The sequence below is a fragment of the Centroberyx affinis genome, unplaced genomic scaffold, assembly GCF_046629955.1.
Source record: "Centroberyx affinis isolate AG114_WGS23_722 - 3 ecotype Tasmania unplaced genomic scaffold, CSIRO-AGI_Caff_v1 ptg002986l_1, whole genome shotgun sequence".
Taxonomy (NCBI): domain Eukaryota; kingdom Metazoa; phylum Chordata; class Actinopteri; order Beryciformes; family Berycidae; genus Centroberyx; species Centroberyx affinis.
In genome coordinates, this window is record NW_027281092.1 from 203,135 (window position 1) to 220,169 (window position 17,035).

Sequence of the window (17,035 nt, forward strand, 5' to 3'; positions counted from 1 at the left end):
ACACACAAATTCATGTTTCTGCACACAAACAGTATGTGCATAATGAAGAGGCTTCTGGAGTAAGGTGAAAAGAAAGAGACCAAATGTAGTTATGATGTTGATGATGATATTATTAGTAGTATAGTAGTATTGGTTTTATTATTGGTATATATTATTGGTATTATTATTACAAATGCCCAGGAGGATTTGACAGGATATAGTCGTACTCCAAAAATCATGGCCGCCATCAGCCAATCAGATTTCAGCATCAATTACACAAAGTTGGCAATGGTCCATCAGCGCAAAATGTGATGGATCTGTACAACTATGTAAAATTTGGAAGGAATCGACCATCGGTGGGCGCTACAACTCAACTTTTTGACAATTAAAACGTAGGGATTTCTTGCTGTCATACATGTATTGGATGCCAAAAGATTAGGGTGACCACCTCTTAATTGTTCCGTTGCAGGACAGCAAACGTGATTTTGCAAGACAATGCGGGACACGTGGGAGAAAGAGAAATGACTATTATTAGGCTATTAGACGGAATGCCTATTTGCAGTGGCGTTGGATATTAACCTGCTTTAAATCATCGGTAGGCTTTATGAAATGTTTATTTTAACGACACTAGGACCTATTCAATCCAACAAATATAATGAGTTAAATATAATAGGCTAATAGTTTGGTTGAAAATCACATTTTATGCAAGAATAGGAAGGATAAACAGACGAGTTTCCTTAAGTAGCAACTAGAAAACGCAAAAAAAAAAATAGGCCTAATCATTGAAATGGGGGACACTGCTTATGATGTGCGGGACAAACGTTCCAATTTCGGTGGTCACCCTACAAAAGATAGATCTGGTCATGACACACAACCACAGAAGTCTTCATGCCCAATGCCATTTTGAATTTTGTCCAAAACATATTTTTCGCTACACAACAAATTTGATCCCACTTTCACCAAAACTGGCTCACAGCATGTCTGGACTGAGCATAATAGTCTTTTAATGTTGTCTCAGCCGTGAACTTGGGGACCGCAAAGTCCTCCCCCTCCCAAGCTATTGCCACCTATCACAGCTATTAAATGACATGGCATTACAATCATCCCTCAAAAAAAAACTTTTGAATTGTCACACAAAATAATTAAAATTTTAAAAAAATTAAATGTTCCCTTTTAGGACTGGATGGTTGCTAATTTACTTAATAGTTAATGTAAAAATGGGGAGGAGTGGTAAATAAACAAAAATTTTACTGCAACTAAAGTAGGACAGCTGTCAGAGTCAGAAGTGCCATTGCATGTTCTCAACAGCATCACTGTAGTGATGCATAAGATTAATGTTTGGTAATGTTTGCCAGCTTGATATGCTATGTAGCCAGCTTGCTATCATAGCAAATGTTAACTTACCCTTATAATCAAAAATAAAAATTTCTTCGGAGAAGAGCTTTATCCTTTGTTCTTCTTTGCACATTCACTGTGAGTAAATTCCTCTATTAACTGATTAAAGTCGCCGCTTGAGAGAGCAGAGAGATCCTTAAGATAAGTTGTAAAATCCCTTGTTTCCATTTTGAAGAGGACTGGCCCGGACCGGATGTGATGTTACCTGGTTATGACATCATTTCCTGTTAACATATTGCCGTGTGAAAAGGCTCATTGGGGTCATTTAGATCCCATTATGTAAGCTGTAGATTCCAGAAACAATGCATGTCATGGTTAATTCATCAGTCTTTATTTTCTGTAGATACTGAGCCACATTGTACATATTTTTCCACATGTTCTGCAAACATCGATGTCCATGAGCTTGACAACTTCGACTCTGACAAGAGGGGAACAAGCACTGCTTTATTTTACAGCCCACACACCTTGTACTTACTCCATAACTACAGGAAACAAGCACCAATAACATTTGTTTTGCTCCCCTAATTACGTTGTTGTACCCTGTAATTATTTTTTAAGTATGCAGTAATTACAAAAATAGTTACACCATAACTACCTCATAAATCTCTCATAATTACAAAATTGTTACCCTTAATACCCGGACTTCTTGTTTTGTTACCCTGTAACTACAGCATTGTTATTTTATTAGTACCCCATAATTACAAAGTAGTTACACCATAATTAACGGGCTGTAAAATAAAGCGTTACCAAACTTTAAGTTGTTCTTAGTCTATCAGTTATAAGCTTATCTTCTTGCAGGGTAGGCTTATTTATGCACTGTAAATTGATACTAAATTGAAACTACTGTAAGTTCAGACAGATATTGACAGGAACAGGGAATGCAGCACTATGCAGTCTAATCCAAGGAACCTACAAAACTCCATTTTCCTGGGACTAATATGGGATGATTTTTAATTGGAGAGAACTGTAACTCACCCATTCATTCAATGACACTGGGATTTATTAATTCCATTCATCTAATTCTTTTCAATATAACCACATCATGCTACACCAAAGGGTGGCGGTGTGGCCTGGAAGGGTAGGTGAAGCAGGGAGAAGGTGAGAAGTAGACTACTCAACAACACTGAAGAGCACAACAACATTTTTGCTAATGTTTAGAGAGAACAAAGCGTCTTACTGGAGAGGGCAGAGGAGCATGCTTGGTGAGATTAAGGTAAAACAAAAAAGGTATTTTGCAAGCACATCTTGCTTATCAGGTTGTTAAAGTATTGGAGGGCTGTCAGGGGGAGATGTGGACATGAAAAGCTGTGGAGAAAGAAAGTATAGGTTGTAAAGGTAGAGAAAGGTAGAGAAAGGCAAGCAAAATAACATTTGATTCAATTCAATACAGTTTCAATTCAGTTTCAGTTCAATTTAAAACAATTCAATTCACCTTTATTGTTCCTGAGGGGAAATTCTCCTTGCAGCCAGGTGCATAAGAACAAGCATAAAAAACATAAACATAAATACACCAAAGTACATATACAAGAGACAAGAGTCATACATTAAGAACATCTTTATCCATTTTGCCTTTGATATCTGCATAGTGTTTTTGTCATCCCACCATTCCATCCCATCTCTGATCATTAGTTTAAAACTGCAATCTAAGATTTCAAGATATCTGACATTTCAAGTCACTCTTCTTTTCTTTCTTTCTTTCTTTCTTTCTTCCTTTCTTTATTTTTAAACAGGGACAGTGCACATTAATTGACCTGAGGGTAAATGTGCCAGTGTTTATTGTAATTTTCAACTTAGTCCCTGTGGCCAGGTATTATTAGCCAAAAACTAAAGTTAAAAAGTACAGTTCCATCCCTCGTATCTTCCTCATAAATTATTTTTTCTTACTGTTTTCTATCACTGGGCTGGAATGTGTGTCATGTACCTCCTATGTTTTTTCACACGTCACATTATATTTAAAAACCTCACCGAGGAGCATTCTCTAGATCTAATCAAACCATCAGTCATTCCTGTTTCAGACCTCACCCTGCTTATCAGTGTCGCTGGTGACTGAGGACACTGTGAAATGATTATAGGGGAAAGCTGTCAGACAGCCTGAGTCTGTTGTTCAAAGATAACTGCTGAAAAAAATATTTTCCCACTGGTATGGGGATGTGCATCTGTTGGGAGGCAGCTGATTATTTGATATGTGTGGGTTTCATTAATTATTTGTCTCTGTAAAGGTGATTGATCATAAGACACTAAACCAACTGGTATTTTATTCAATAAGTTGATGGAAGCTTATTTCAAGTTACTGTAGTAACAACACCATCACCATGAAGATTGTTGTACAATATTTCCTGGTAACAATAAATTTACACTTCTGACAGTTGTCTTGCCTTTCCACCTGTGGAACAATTTTAGATTGATACTCTAAAGAAAAATATTGAATTGTGCTACAGTGTTCAGGTAGCACTGGGAGAATAGATTGTTCTATTTTATGAATTAAATCTCAGCATTTGATCTTACTGCTGAAGAATGCAGAGGCATCTATGTTGCAATCATAGTATAGGTGTTTGTTATTTTGTGAAGAACAAAGGATAAATAAATATCCCAAATGATAAATCCTTTTCTGCGTCCCCAACCTGAAACATCTTTAACCTCTGTTGGTAAATCCAGAAATCCAGTATACACACTACTTAAACTTTATGCTGTAGACATTTTGTGTTAAAGTAATTATATGTTTTGACAATATGAACATGAAATTTATGCCAACAGTCCAAAGAACCACTGAGGTGTATGGTTGCTAAGCAGGTATATTTAAGCAGGTATATTTATTAATTGTCCATGCAGCTTGCATGGAAGGATTTTGAAAAACAACTTCAGTGTAGAAAAGGCTATTATACAGAACTGTAATTTTTATAAAGATTACTGAGGATTACTGAGTCTTAACCTCCTGGCTACAAGTTTCTGTGACAAAATGTGAACATAATGACCGTACCAATAATCTTGGCTATCTTTAGAAATACCTTGCCCTTAACCTTTGCCCTAAAGTTTCACTGAGGCGAAATTGTCACTGGTATGTGCCATTTCTGTCACTGGCTTGAGCAATTAGACAGAGTGAATGTTTTCAATATAGCTGCACTTAGCTGTTTCATGTATGTGTGCACACTATCTGTGTATGTACTTTTTTACATCTACAAACATGAAACCAAGCTACAGAACTAGAAAGCCTGAAATTAAACATTATCATATGTTAATGAACAGAGGAGTATTCTAGGCATGCCCTTTCTTTCAGAAACGATAAAATGCAGAATCACGGGTTTGACCTGAAAGGAGCCGGATGAACCTCGACCCACCGCCTGCCACACCCATATGCTGATGGAGAGGCTGCAGGGAGGAGTAGGGGGGAAGACTGTCAAGCGCATACTTGCACATCAACTAAACCCCCCCCCCCCCAGCCCTTCCCACTCTGTTGTGCGTGGCAGCTATATAACCAAGGTGACCAGAGTGATGCTCCCTACTGCAGATCAACCCTCCAGGTCACTCTGATACCCTCCAGCAATCCTACCTGAGCCAGATCCAGCAGATCCTCCACCATGTCTTTCAGAACCAGATCCTACGGCCAAAGGACCATGAGTGTCTATGGAGGAGCCGGCGGACGTGGCACCCGCATCTCCTCATCCCAAGCATGCTACGCACCTTCCTCCGGAGGCTTCAACCTGGAAGATGGCCTGGACCTCCACGTAGGCGCCAACGAGAAGGCCACCTTGCAGAACCTGAACGACCGCCTGGCCTCCTACCTGGAGAAGGTGCGCACCCTGCAGAAGGAGAACGACCGTCTGGATACGCAGATCAGGGAGTGGTACCAGAAGAGAACTGTCATCAGCCACGACTACTCCGGATACTTTGCCACCATCGATGACCTGAAGGACAAGGTAAGAGGAAAGAGGCAGATATGTGTGTGTGTGTGTGTGTGTGTGTCTCAATTCATTCTGTCACCTGCCTCTGCTGTTAGTGCATTCTGTTTGTGTGTGTGTGTGTGTGTGTGTGTGTGTGTGTGTGTGTGGGAGGGCAGGTGGGCATGTGTGTGTAGATCGTTAAGTATGTGGTTGTGTGGGTGGAGTGGGGGTATGTTGACAGTTGACATTCATCATTGAGAAGCAGTAACTCAGTCAGTGACATTGGTGAAGAATGCCAGCTAATCTCAGCGCACACAGAAAGGGGGAAGTAACAAGGTGGTTTGACCAGTTTTCTCAATGGGAGTGTTGGTAGGAGAGAAGTGTGTCGCTGGCGATTGTTTCAGCCCTCGCAGTCTGGCAAGGCACAGTTTTCCTTGAGGCTGCGACACACTGCCAATGGCGCATATCTTTCATATCATATTTTTCATTACTGTCATACCAGGTACATTCCATCTATGCGTGACATCCAGCCAACAATGTTCAGTTATACAGTTATAATTAGAGAAGGATACAGTGTAGGTGTGTATATATATAACGTGAGTTGTATTTTCTCTTGACTTATTTTCCACATTTATTTTTCTCTTTAGATTCGTTTTGCCTCCAGGATCAATGCCAAGACAATTCTGGACATTGACAACGCCAAACTGGCCGCTGATGATTTCAAAATGAAGTGAGTGATGCTGGTGTATACTGTGTCTGCGTCTGTATCTATGTCTGTGTGTGTGTGTGTGTGTGTGTGTGTGTGTGTGTGTGTGTGTGTGTGTGTGTGTGAGCACAGTTCACATGGCATGAGCTTGGAGGCACGCTTGTGTGTCAAAGCCTGCTTGTAAGTTAATACCTCTTCAACCTCTCTAGTCTGCCACAGAAGTGAAACTTTGCATCTTCATCGAAGCGTGAATTCATGTGTAGCTGACAACTTCTAATCTTATCTACCCACTGCAACCTCCTGACCTTCTGCCTCTTCCCTCCATCCCGTGTAACCCCCCAGGTATGAGAACGAGCTGGCCATGAGGCTGGCTGTGGAGGCAGACATCGCTGGACTGAGGAGGGTCCTGGATGAGTTGAACCTGACCAGGATGGACCTGGAGAACCAGTATGAGGGCTTGAAGGACGAGCTCATCATGCTCAAGAGGAACCATGAAGAGGTGGAGTATAGAGATGGGGGAGAACTATTTGTGGTGCACCAATTCAGCACTACAGCCTTACAAGCACAGGCCAAAACTAATGAGTTTGTGACATCCATTATCACCCATACATTCCTACACACAGGCCCCTAAACCACACCCACACGTTTGGAAACCTGAAAGTATACATGTGCAGTATAATAGTGAAGCCACTATGTTGGTGACTAATTGCTCACTGGTCAACAACATCCGTCTTTGCAGTAGCAGGAAGCTAAACACAGAAGCTATTCACCTTATGAAAAAGATGTCGCCATTTGTCACAGTCTTGCATCTTAACCTCTTTGTGTGAGACATTGTGCACACATGACCTCTGCCTTACCTCTGATAGCACTCAGGAAAATCCGTTTTAGGTTACTGTTTTTATAAACCTTTCTGCCCTTTTCTCTTTCTTCTCAGCTCTTCCCTTTTCCCCCAACACACTTCCTTGTATTCTTCTCTCCCTCCATTAGCTCATTGCTAGCCTTTGTGGGTTACACACACACACACACATTCACACAGACACACACACACACATGCATGCACGCACGCACGCACAGTTTTCACAGATCAAGAGCCAGTAGCATACATAATGTATTCAGTGTAGTGTGTGTGTGTGTATGTAGTGTATGCATACATACACTAAGAATTCATTGGATATTCAAGTTGACAAGGGTGAACTGTGGACAATATTTAGATTAACAAGCATTACTCAAAATAGATAGAACCTACTTTCTATGTACATGACGCTGCACTTTAAGGTTTTAGGTCATTTTGAGTAAACAATAAAATAATAATAATGCATTATTTTTGAGTTTATTGCGCTGTCTGATAGAGGTGTTGCCCTTTGACCCCTGCAGGAGATGGCTCTGCTGAGGAGCCAGATGGGCGGCCAGGTCAATGTGGCAGTGGATGCCTCTCCCGCTACAGACCTGAACCAGGCAATGTCAGAAATCAGGGAACACTACGAGGCCGCGATCGCTAAGAACCGCAAGGAACTGGAGGCATGGTATCAGAACAAGGTGAGATGGCAAGCCTATAAGATACAACTGTTGCCCTTTTAAAATACAGTCAATTAGTGTTCAGTGGTATGTAGGCCACCACTATAAACTATACACGTTAAAATATGACTATGAAATGAACCATTAATGATCAATAAGTCATGAGTGTGGAATTATAAGGTTCTATCTGACTTTTGTTTTTATGATCAAAATTAAGTTACTCGCATATTCATGATCTTTGAATGTTACTTTATGCTTGTGTGGTATTATTTCTTTTAAAGAACCTTTTGGGGTTGCATAATTAAAAAGACAGAAAGCACAAGTCTTTCATGCTCAGAATCCCTAATTCCAAGCTCAGGAACTATTGAAGTGATGGTTTTCAGTTAGAACAAACAGACATCATCTACTTATCTTGATAGCATGTGAGTAATCTATTATTATTCTGTAGAGCTATGTGGCAACACATGTAATGCTGTGTTTTTGATCTTCCTAGGTCGCAGCAGTGGAGCAGGATGTGATCACACACACTGAAATTCTGGTAACAACTCGCTCAGAGATCAAGGAGCTGAAGAGCACCATCCAGAGGCTTCAGATTGAACTGCAGTCCCATCTGAGCATGGTACGCTAACATATACCAAACAGGAATAACAAAGATTTATTGTCTGAGTTGCAAGTGTGAGGCTATATTTTCAAGTCTAAACTGTGGACACATACTGTACGTACACAGGCCTGCACAAACACACCCACACACACACACACACACACCCACACACACACACACATACACACACACACACACACACACACACAGATGCACACACTCACACTGACAGGCCTTGTGCATACAGCAGATTTTGACATACAATGTACTGACTGGCAGCTACAGTAATACAAGCAATGACCACCCGTGCACTTTAATCCATGAAAGATCACTCACTCACAACTTGATCCCACCCCCCACCCACCAGAAAGCGTCTCTGGAGGGCACCCTGGCAGAGACGCAGGCACGCTACGCTGCCCAGCTAGCAAGCCTGCAGAACATGGTGACCAGCCTGGAGGCCCAGCTGTCCCAGCTCCACGCCAACATCGCCAGCAACAAGCAGGAGTACGACATGCTGCTGGACCTGAAGACCCGGCTGGAGCTGGAGATTGCAGAGTACAGGAGGCTGTTGGATGGGGAGGACGACAGGTAAGACCCGATGAAGGGAGGGAGAGAGGGCGGGAACGGTAGACAGATAGGAAACAGGTGGTCAAGTGGCTGAACAGATGATGGGGAAAAGAGTGGAAGAGATGAGAGAGAGATTAAACATTAGACAGACAGAGAGAGCGGTTAAGTGTGGATGGAATACCAGAGGAGGAGGAGAAGATGAGAAAGAGAAAGAAAGATAATGGTGTGGAGAGCAAAGAGAAAAAGAGACATCAGGGGAGCGACTGAGTAGAGAAATTATCCATTCAAGTTTGAACCTTAAATGACATATGTAGACATATTCCAGACTAATTTGTGTTTTTCATTTTCTCTCCATTAACAGTTCAAAACAAGGTAAGCAAATTTTCACCACTTCTATCTCAGACTTATTTTGTCATCCATGTTATACTGAAAGTTTATTGGGATTTAACAAATGTGATGAGATATGCTCATAGTTGATGTTTTTTTTCTTTTTCAGTGGTCACCAAGGTCATCACAGTCGTGGAGACAGTTGTGGATGGAAGGGTGGTTGAGAGCTCCAAGACAGTTGATGTGGATGTGGATGAGATTGAGTGATAATGAGTGAAACATCATCAATAACCAATAAAGATCATGCAGTGGAATCAGACTTTCTTGTGTGGTGTAATTTCTTCATTCAGTGTATTCTATGGATCTACAATAGCATGGATTGAATAGTTTATTCTTCATTTTCACCATCGTTCTCCTTCATCGACAAATAATGAATCTGGTTTTACTACAAATATCAGAGCAGATTTGGTAAATAGCTGATATTTTATGGTTATTTAAATAGTTATTTGGTAGCCACTTTGAAGGCATAATGGCCCTTTTAAAGAGTATGTGTTTTCAAATGTCATAGATCCATTAAACCTTTATTTATTCAAGAAAGAGTTTTGCTGAGCATGCATGCCCCTTTTCAACACTGCCTTACTTCACTTTCATACAGTTACACATTCACACCTGAGAGCTGTGCAACGACACTCTTCTACTGTTGACCACTGGGCAGCTTCATTGGAACAACTGGGGGATAAGTGCCTTGACAGAGAGGGGAGAGCATTACTCATTCAGTTTTTCTCCGCCCAGATTTTCCCCAAGTGGCCGCAGGATACAAACTGGCAACCTTCCACTCACAACCCCAAACTTGTGAATGAAGTAATGTGGCTGGCAATTTTGAAGTACTGCAGCCTCAAGCTATTATGATACAATTTATTCTAAGTGAGAAATCTATTCCCCACAGGATCAATCCATAAATCTGTCAAAATAACCATACCTCTTAACTGATATACCTCAAATACCTCAACTAACATTTATCAGGATGAAGATGACATGTATGGTTTCATAAGACCGTTGGACTCATATTATTTGGAACTGAGCGGACTCAAACAAGTCAAAAAAGACATACAGGACAAAATGGTTATCAGCAAACTGAGAGCCTTTTATTGCATTCACATGTGTATGTGTTGACAGTAATGGATGCAGATGTTTTTGCTTGTCGCCCCTTTGTGCTCTGCTTGCTTGTTTGTGACAGATTATGCGGTGGTGGTGGAGGAGGACACCAGTTTGCCGTCCACCATTTCCTCTGTGACCACCACTATCTTGTGAGTGCTGCTGCTGCTGCTGGAACCACTGCCGCTGTAGTGGGGGGAAGATAATTTTAAAATATTGATGTGGATTGTTGGTAAATGTTACACTTCAAACAATTTTCAAGCAGAGATATGTGTGACGGAAGTTGTAAAGAGAATTTTTAGGATGTTGTCAGTGCCATCACATTATGCATTTCTGAGGTAGTTCTCAATATCCAGTTGGATTTTATGGTAGACTTCACTGTCATCATAACTTCCAAAGCACTATCTTCCATCCTTCCTTCCCGTCTTTCCTCCCTTACCCGGCTTCTCCATCCAGCAGCCTCCTGTACTCAGCAATTTCCATCTCCAGCCGGGTCTTGATGTCCAGCAGCATCTTGTACTCTTGGCCCTGGCGTTCCATGTCGGCACGGAGCTGCACCAACTGCTCCTCCAGGTTGCTCACCTGCATCTGGAGGCCCTGGAGCTGCATGGAGTATCGTGCCTCTGTGTCAGCCAACGTACCCTCCAGGGAGGCTTTCTGGTGGAGGAGAGAAGAGAGAAGGAGAGAGGGGAACAGAAAAAATATGTGTCAAAAAGGTCCATTGAGCTTTACATTACATTTTGAGTTTCAGTTTATTATACTAGTGCGAGGAAAGTGCTGTTTCATTATATCTGGCCAGGGTGGGATAGTTAAAGGGTGAAAAAATGGACATTGGACTTTACTAGGACTTTACTTCCCCCAAAACGTTATCTTTTTAAACTTACCATGCTAAGCTGGGACTGTAGTTCGATCTCCAGGCCCTGCAAGGTGCGACGGATCTCAGTGATCTCTGACTTGGAGGTCGCGAGACCTTCTGTGCTGGCAGCCACCTCCTTGTTCAGCGACTCTGACTGCGGTGAACATGGGAGAACTTCAGTATGACATATGACTACATCATGCCTTCAAACAACAGTCTAAGCCAACAAAGAGAGATGGAGGTATCTACAGTACAGTACAGTGCTGTTTGTATGGCTATTTGACTATTCTCAGCGCTTTGCTCGAAATCGTGGTCCAGTCCTACCTTTGTCTGGAACCAGCTCTCCAGTTCACGCTGGTTCTTGTTGGCCACAGTCTCATACTGCTCACGGATCTCAGCCATGATCGCATTCAAGTCCTGCTGTGGCGCTGCGTCCACCTCCACGTTGATCTGGCCGCTCATCTGGGTCCTCATGGCTGCCAGTTCCTGTTGAGATGTTAACAGTTAAAGATAACATCTACTCCTGACATCACAGACTTAATTGTACTTTAGAGACAGTTAAGTCACTGGGATGAAAACCCACTCAGAAAAAGCTTTAAGCTTTAGAAAACTGTTCTGCTATTCACTACCCACCTCCTCATGGTTCTTTTTGAGGTAGATCAGCTCCTCCTTCAGGCCCTCGATCTGCATCTCCAGGTCTGACCTGGCCAGTGTCAGCTCATCCAGCAGTCTCTTCAGCCCAGCGATGTCTGCCTCCACTGATTGACGCATGGCCAGCTCATTCTCATACCTGTGACAGAGCAAGAGATCATAAATGTACACCTTAACATCAATGTGCTGTATGCATTTGCAATATATCCATCTCCTGTAGGGATGCTTAGGGGTTTGTGGTTTGCATGCTATTATGTAAATTGATCTTCAGGACTACAAATTCCCAGTTTTCCATTTCAGCAAGTTTTAGCCAGCTTTTTCCCTCTTATGCTGATGCTTACTTGGTTCTGAAGTCGTCTGCAGCCAGTTTTGCATTGTCAATGGCCAGGTAGATGCCTCCATTAACACGGGTGGCGTCCTGGATCTGCGAGATGAATACAAGGTCGCATGTAACAAAATGAGTAGAATGATTTCCTCATGTCACAAATTGTCTCCAACTGCAAACTGACTTCAGTGTCAGCTCTAATTCACAAGGACACTAATGGTACCTAAAACATGCACATTAATTAAAGGTTCAACAATATGTTTTTGCAAACGTATCTATAGTAGAAAATTCTTATCTCATGAGCCTCAACAATATGCATTGTGCACTTTATTACTTTTATTTTCCATCCATCCTTTTAAACAGATGCATGGATGCAATGATTAAGAAGTTACAGTATGACATGCCTTGGTATCATTATTCAGGATTCGGAGGTCATGTGACATACCTTTCCCTGCAGGTCAGCAATGGTGGCCTCGAAAGCTGAGTAGTCACGGGCAGCAGGGGAGGACTTACTCTCCAAGAACTGGCGGATCCTGAGCTCCAGCTCAGCGTTGGCCTTCTCCAAAGTGCGGACCTTCTCCAGGTAGGAGGCAAGACGGTCGTTCAGGTTCTGCATGGTGGCCTTCTCATTGGCCCCAACGCGGATGTCCCCGCCATCGCCCATACCAAAGCCTCCTGCGCCCCCTCCTATGCCATAACCAAAACCAGCAGCACCACCGCCTCCTCCTCCCCCTCCCATGCCAAAACCAGCACTACCGCCACCTCCTCTGCTGAAGGAAGCTGTGGAGATCCTTGTTCCAATTCCACCTGAACCACCATACACACTAGAAGCCCGTGTAGCCATGAGGGGGCCTGCACTTCTCATGGAGAGCCGAGATCCACCGCTCATCATGGGGCCGCTCCTCACAGAGCCGGACTTAAAGCTCTGGCTGTAAATCGTGGCCATGGCTGCTGAGTGAGAGAGGAGGTCTGCCTGCCTTGGAGAGAAGGAGATAGACTGAGGTGCACAGCTCTGCCTCTGTCCCCTTTTTATCCTGCACAAGGCAGGTGGTGGGGGTGGGGGGTAGCTGAGGGAGAGGCCAAAGGGAGGAGCAGAGGGAAGCGTTACCTCAAGTGGGGCAGGGCTCCTCCACCCATCACACACCCTTCAGGCTGATTCTGTTCAGCAATGCAGTGGGGAAAAAAAGAGAGAAAGTGGTGTGTTGTACGATTGCACAATAAATTAAACCCTAGTTTGTGCACGTTTGTGCACAAGGCAAGTTTATTTAACTGAAACCTCATAAAGTCATACGAACCTCATCAAAACATATGCTTGGTTATTGCATACAATTTACATTACCATGCTTCATATTAAAATGCATGAAAACAGTACATTCATGTGAACCTTTATACATTCCCATCAAGTATAATTTTAATACTAAAAGAACCACGCCTGTTACTATTAGCCTTAGGTTAGTTAGTCAGTCAAATCCTTGTCAATGTTCTGACAGGTCATGTGTTTGTTCTGAATTTATGCCAGAATTCTTGAGCAAAGCTCTCATGCAGAAATTGTTATATACCTGTTATGTTACCAAGCCAACAGGCGTTAGTGATGCTGTAAAATGAAATTTCATTTGACTCTCAGCCAACATTCCTCCCTGCAAGGACCGCTCTCTTTTATTTTTTTCTCTGTTATCTTTCATGAAAATCTCCCATCCTTTAAGTATCGGTTCCATTGTGATAGATGGTTTCAGTTATTTTACAGTTTCAGTTATACATCCTCTTTTGTTTTGCTCAACTATAGCCCACAGTGTATATTTTGCATGTAGGATTGCAAGTTAGAAGCAGCTTTTATTGCTTAGAAGTTTATGAAGTCAGTTGGGAACTGGCCCTATTCAAGACTGGGCATTGCAGTGCTGGAAAGCTCACCACAGATGTGATTGCTTTACTGTTCTTTTTTTCTTGGCATCACACTTTGGCATTTGCATCATGCCCAAACATGAACAAGCTCTTGCTTGTTTGCTTCTTTCCATTTCACCACAGTATTTCTCTTAGGTCTTTTATAGTGTCCTATAGAGGATTTTACAGGAGCAGAGTTTCACATTTTGTATGTGGAAAAGTTGATTTTCATTCATCAAATGTTGAGGCATTTGGCATTTCCTTCCAGTTTGAGAATCCTTTTCATATACTGACAACGATATCAACAATGAATACATTATTTGAATGTTTTGTAGGGGTTAATCTAACATGGAATTGCTTTACCTCTAATTAACTGATATCTCTAATGAACAACTACTGCAGACCACATTTTGAGGTTTCACAATCTTCTCATGCATGTGCTAAATGGCTATAAATTATGTCCAAGTTGCTGATTAGTTTGAAACCCCAGTACTGTTTATGAGTGAACATATTTTTGTCTCTCTGGAGATTGCATTTTCGCACCAACACACCAGTCCAGCCTCTTGTGTGCATGATGTATAGACTAGTAATAATAATAATGAAAAAATAAAGCTTGGTCATTCTTCACAGCCTTTCTCTTTTTTGTTACAGTTGCTAAACACTTGTGCTGAATCTCAAAAACAGGATGAGCAAAGTAAGGAGGGAGACACCTTTTCCCTCCAGACAGAAGAAGTTAGAGCATTTGCACATTTGCAAGTTAAACATTTACCTGCAGAAATCTCATTCCATGTCTTGGCACAGCTTGGCAGTGGCAGCAGAACCAAGTGTCCATGCACGTGTCTGTGCACGTGTGCATGCGTACAATGCAGCACAACACAATAGAGCCAGTGCACAATGTTCTACTTGTGTGATCGGAGAAACAGTGAACTATACAGATGTCCCTGTGTCCTTAATATAAAGGCGTGGGCCCTGGCCTACAGGTTTTAACAGAAGGGTTCAATGACACACACTGCAATGAAAGTTAGTTTAAGAATTAAAAGAGTACAATTGTCGATGACGTGTGAATGTCTGAGAGATTTCTGACACCAATGTGAGACTTGAGAAATAGGCTTTGCTTTCCGAGTGTGATACATGATTGCATAAGTCTCAAGGGAATTCATCTGTTTTCAATAGAGTGACAAAGGTTTGAATAACTTTCACTGCAGTTGGAAAGTTGAACACACCTTTTTTGTATTACACACCCGTTAGTTAAGCTTACCTATGTAAAAAGAAAGGATCATTTGAGGATCATTTGAATGTAAGTATGCCTGTGTATATGTGTGTATGCTGTGTTCAACATGGCCAGGAAAACACTTTATTTGCAAATTATTTGGGAGTGATTCTATTTCATAAAGTTAAAGTATTTCACTTTCATACTTCAGTAATAAGAATACGAACAAGGGGTTAAAATTTGTGGAATGTGATTTGGGGCAGACAAAGTTGCGTTTTAAAAAGTATTTGTCAAAACTTCACTTTCAAAAAGTCACTTCCACAACACACCTAGGTATAATTTTCTGGCCATTTTACTTGACGGACTACCCAGTTTCTTTGGAATGGAATTCATGCAGCTGTGGGCCAAATGCGATACAATAGCTAAAAACAAAAAAATGGAGGCAGTAAAAATACAAAAGCTAATATAAATTAGCTTTCACAAAAACACAGTAAAAACAAAGACAAAGAAACAACTCCAATATTTGATATATACAAGGCATTTTTTTAAGGTTCAAAAAAGCCAAAAAAAAGCCATATCTCTGGTTAGGTAGGTTAGATATAGTAAGTGGGAAACAGTAACAGTAACAGTGACAGTAACAGTACAAAGAGACATTGTGGCTTTGGAAGTAAAAACAAAATGGACACTGCAACAAAAGTATTTTTAGATGTCTGTTGTTTTCGTGAAACGCTGATGTTTTAGTCAATTATAAATTAAGCAGCACATAGCTACTTTGTGCTGACAGTCCACAGTGAAGAGAGACAGGAAAGACCAGGACGTCCAAAATATTAATCTTATCATCAGGATTTCAAACATGAGTGATGTCTTTTACTAATGCGTGGTCAAATGTATCAACTTTAGCTGAAAAAAAGATTTTAGCACACAGTGAGGCCTGGGGCAACATGGGGCAACATGTACACACAAAGATTTCAGTAGAAATGTTGACTATTTCTCATTACAACAGGTGAAGGGAAAGGAAGGGAAAGTTACTGGCTTAGCAGTCTATAATTTATTCAATAACTAATAACTTGTCTAGTAGTCTAGTAGTACTCATATTTTCAGGGATAAAATGGCCTTCAGTGAAATAGAATGAAACCAAATTTGTTTATAGGCCTATCTGTAATCTTTTAATTCACCTGAAGAAATATTGCATCAACTTGGTGCGATGTTTCAAGTGTGGTCCAAGCCTCTGATAACACTTTTATAGCAGCTGCATAATTTGCATGGCAGCTAATGGTAAATCAGCACCCTTATTAAAAGATCGGAGCCTGTTTGTCTGCACAAGAGGAAGCATGTACAAGAGAACGATATGAGACGAGCATATAGGGCCTAAACTTGAGCCCTGGGGGACCTTATAAATGATATCTGCTGTCAGTCAAAGTGGTGTGATGTACAGTATGAAAAGCCAGAGGGAGGATTAAAATCAAACCTTCCCCAGCTTCCTTTGTGTAAAGAAGTTAATTCATTACACAAAGTGTCATGCAACAATCCTAGAAGATGCAGCAGTCAATTTTGTCAGCTGGGTAAAGGGAGGGGGAGTGGGGAGCAGAGTCAGCAGAAACTAGAGCAGGACCAGCAACTCCTGCATCTATGGCAGCACCATGTACAGAGTACGCAATTGCACCAAAATACCAAAGGGACTTTTGAACCTCGGGAGGCAGCAACAATTAGAATATCTACAAAAACGCAAAAACAGTCACATTATAATCAGGATTTTAAACATGGCTGATGTCTTGGTGTGGTCAAATGTATCAACATTAGCTGAGAAAATGGTTCTACCAAAGCAGTGAGGCCTACTGTTTGACAGAGAGCAGTGACTGTCTTATGTAGTGTTGTGAAAACCTGAATTTCTCAACAAAAAAAAATTGTGGTTGTTAAAAGAGATCAGTTGGGTTGAAACTACTTTCTGGCAAAGTTTAGCGATAGAGCTGTAATTACACTGAGGATTAAGGG

At 41.5% G+C, this 17,035-nt stretch overlaps 2 protein-coding genes across 6 annotated transcripts; one reads left to right on the forward strand and one right to left on the reverse strand.

Annotated features, from left to right (window-relative positions):
* Window positions 1-4,857: 4,857 nt before the first annotated feature.
* Window positions 4,858-9,287, forward strand: krt98 (keratin 98). The gene is made up of 8 exons (XM_071537150.1): window positions 4,858-5,288; window positions 5,900-5,982; window positions 6,301-6,457; window positions 7,333-7,494; window positions 7,967-8,092; window positions 8,442-8,662; window positions 9,003-9,013; window positions 9,138-9,287. The coding sequence occupies exons 1-8, from the start codon at window positions 4,950-4,952 to the stop codon at window positions 9,233-9,235; spliced, it is 1,197 nt and encodes a 398-aa protein (XP_071393251.1). The 5' UTR covers window positions 4,858-4,949; the 3' UTR covers window positions 9,236-9,287.
* Window positions 9,288-10,091: 804 nt separating this feature from the next.
* Window positions 10,092-12,964, reverse strand: krt15 (keratin 15). Of its 5 annotated transcripts, XM_071537149.1 has the most exons (8): window positions 12,718-12,964; window positions 12,401-12,678; window positions 11,972-12,054; window positions 11,613-11,769; window positions 11,304-11,465; window positions 11,008-11,133; window positions 10,563-10,780; window positions 10,092-10,309 (listed from the first exon to the last, which is right to left on the reverse strand). In XM_071537149.1, the coding sequence occupies exons 1-8, from the start codon at window positions 12,899-12,901 to the stop codon at window positions 10,207-10,209; spliced, it is 1,311 nt and encodes a 436-aa protein (XP_071393250.1). In that variant the 5' UTR covers window positions 12,902-12,964; the 3' UTR covers window positions 10,092-10,206. The 5 variants fall into 5 exon arrangements, with proteins under 5 accessions (XP_071393250.1, XP_071393249.1, XP_071393248.1 ...); XM_071537148.1 differs by having other exon boundaries at window positions 10,092-10,291; window positions 12,401-12,964; XM_071537147.1 differs by having other exon boundaries at window positions 10,092-10,303; window positions 12,401-12,964.
* Between the last annotated feature and the right edge of the window lie 4,071 nt (window positions 12,965-17,035).

Bases quoted from the DNA above. Each gene is read 5' to 3' on its own strand.
- krt98 (XM_071537150.1), top strand. From the start codon at position 4,950: ATGTCTTTCAGAACCAGATCCTACGGCCAAAGGACCATGAGTGTCTAT. The intron at 7,495-7,966 runs GTGAGATGGCAA...TGATCTTCCTAG, and splicing joins AGGCATGGTATCAGAACAAG to GTCGCAGCAGTGGAGCAGGA. The intron at 8,093-8,441 runs GTACGCTAACAT...CCCACCCACCAG, and splicing joins TGCAGTCCCATCTGAGCATG to AAAGCGTCTCTGGAGGGCAC.
- krt15 (XM_071537145.1), bottom strand. From the start codon at position 12,901: ATGGCCACGATTTACAGCCAGAGCTTTAAGTCCGGCTCTGTGAGGAGC. The intron at 11,466-11,612 runs GTGGGTAGTGAA...ACATCTCAACAG, and splicing joins TCAAAAAGAACCATGAGGAG to GAACTGGCAGCCATGAGGAC. The intron at 11,134-11,303 runs GTAGGACTGGAC...TGTTCACCGCAG, and splicing joins AGAGCTGGTTCCAGACAAAG to TCAGAGTCGCTGAACAAGGA.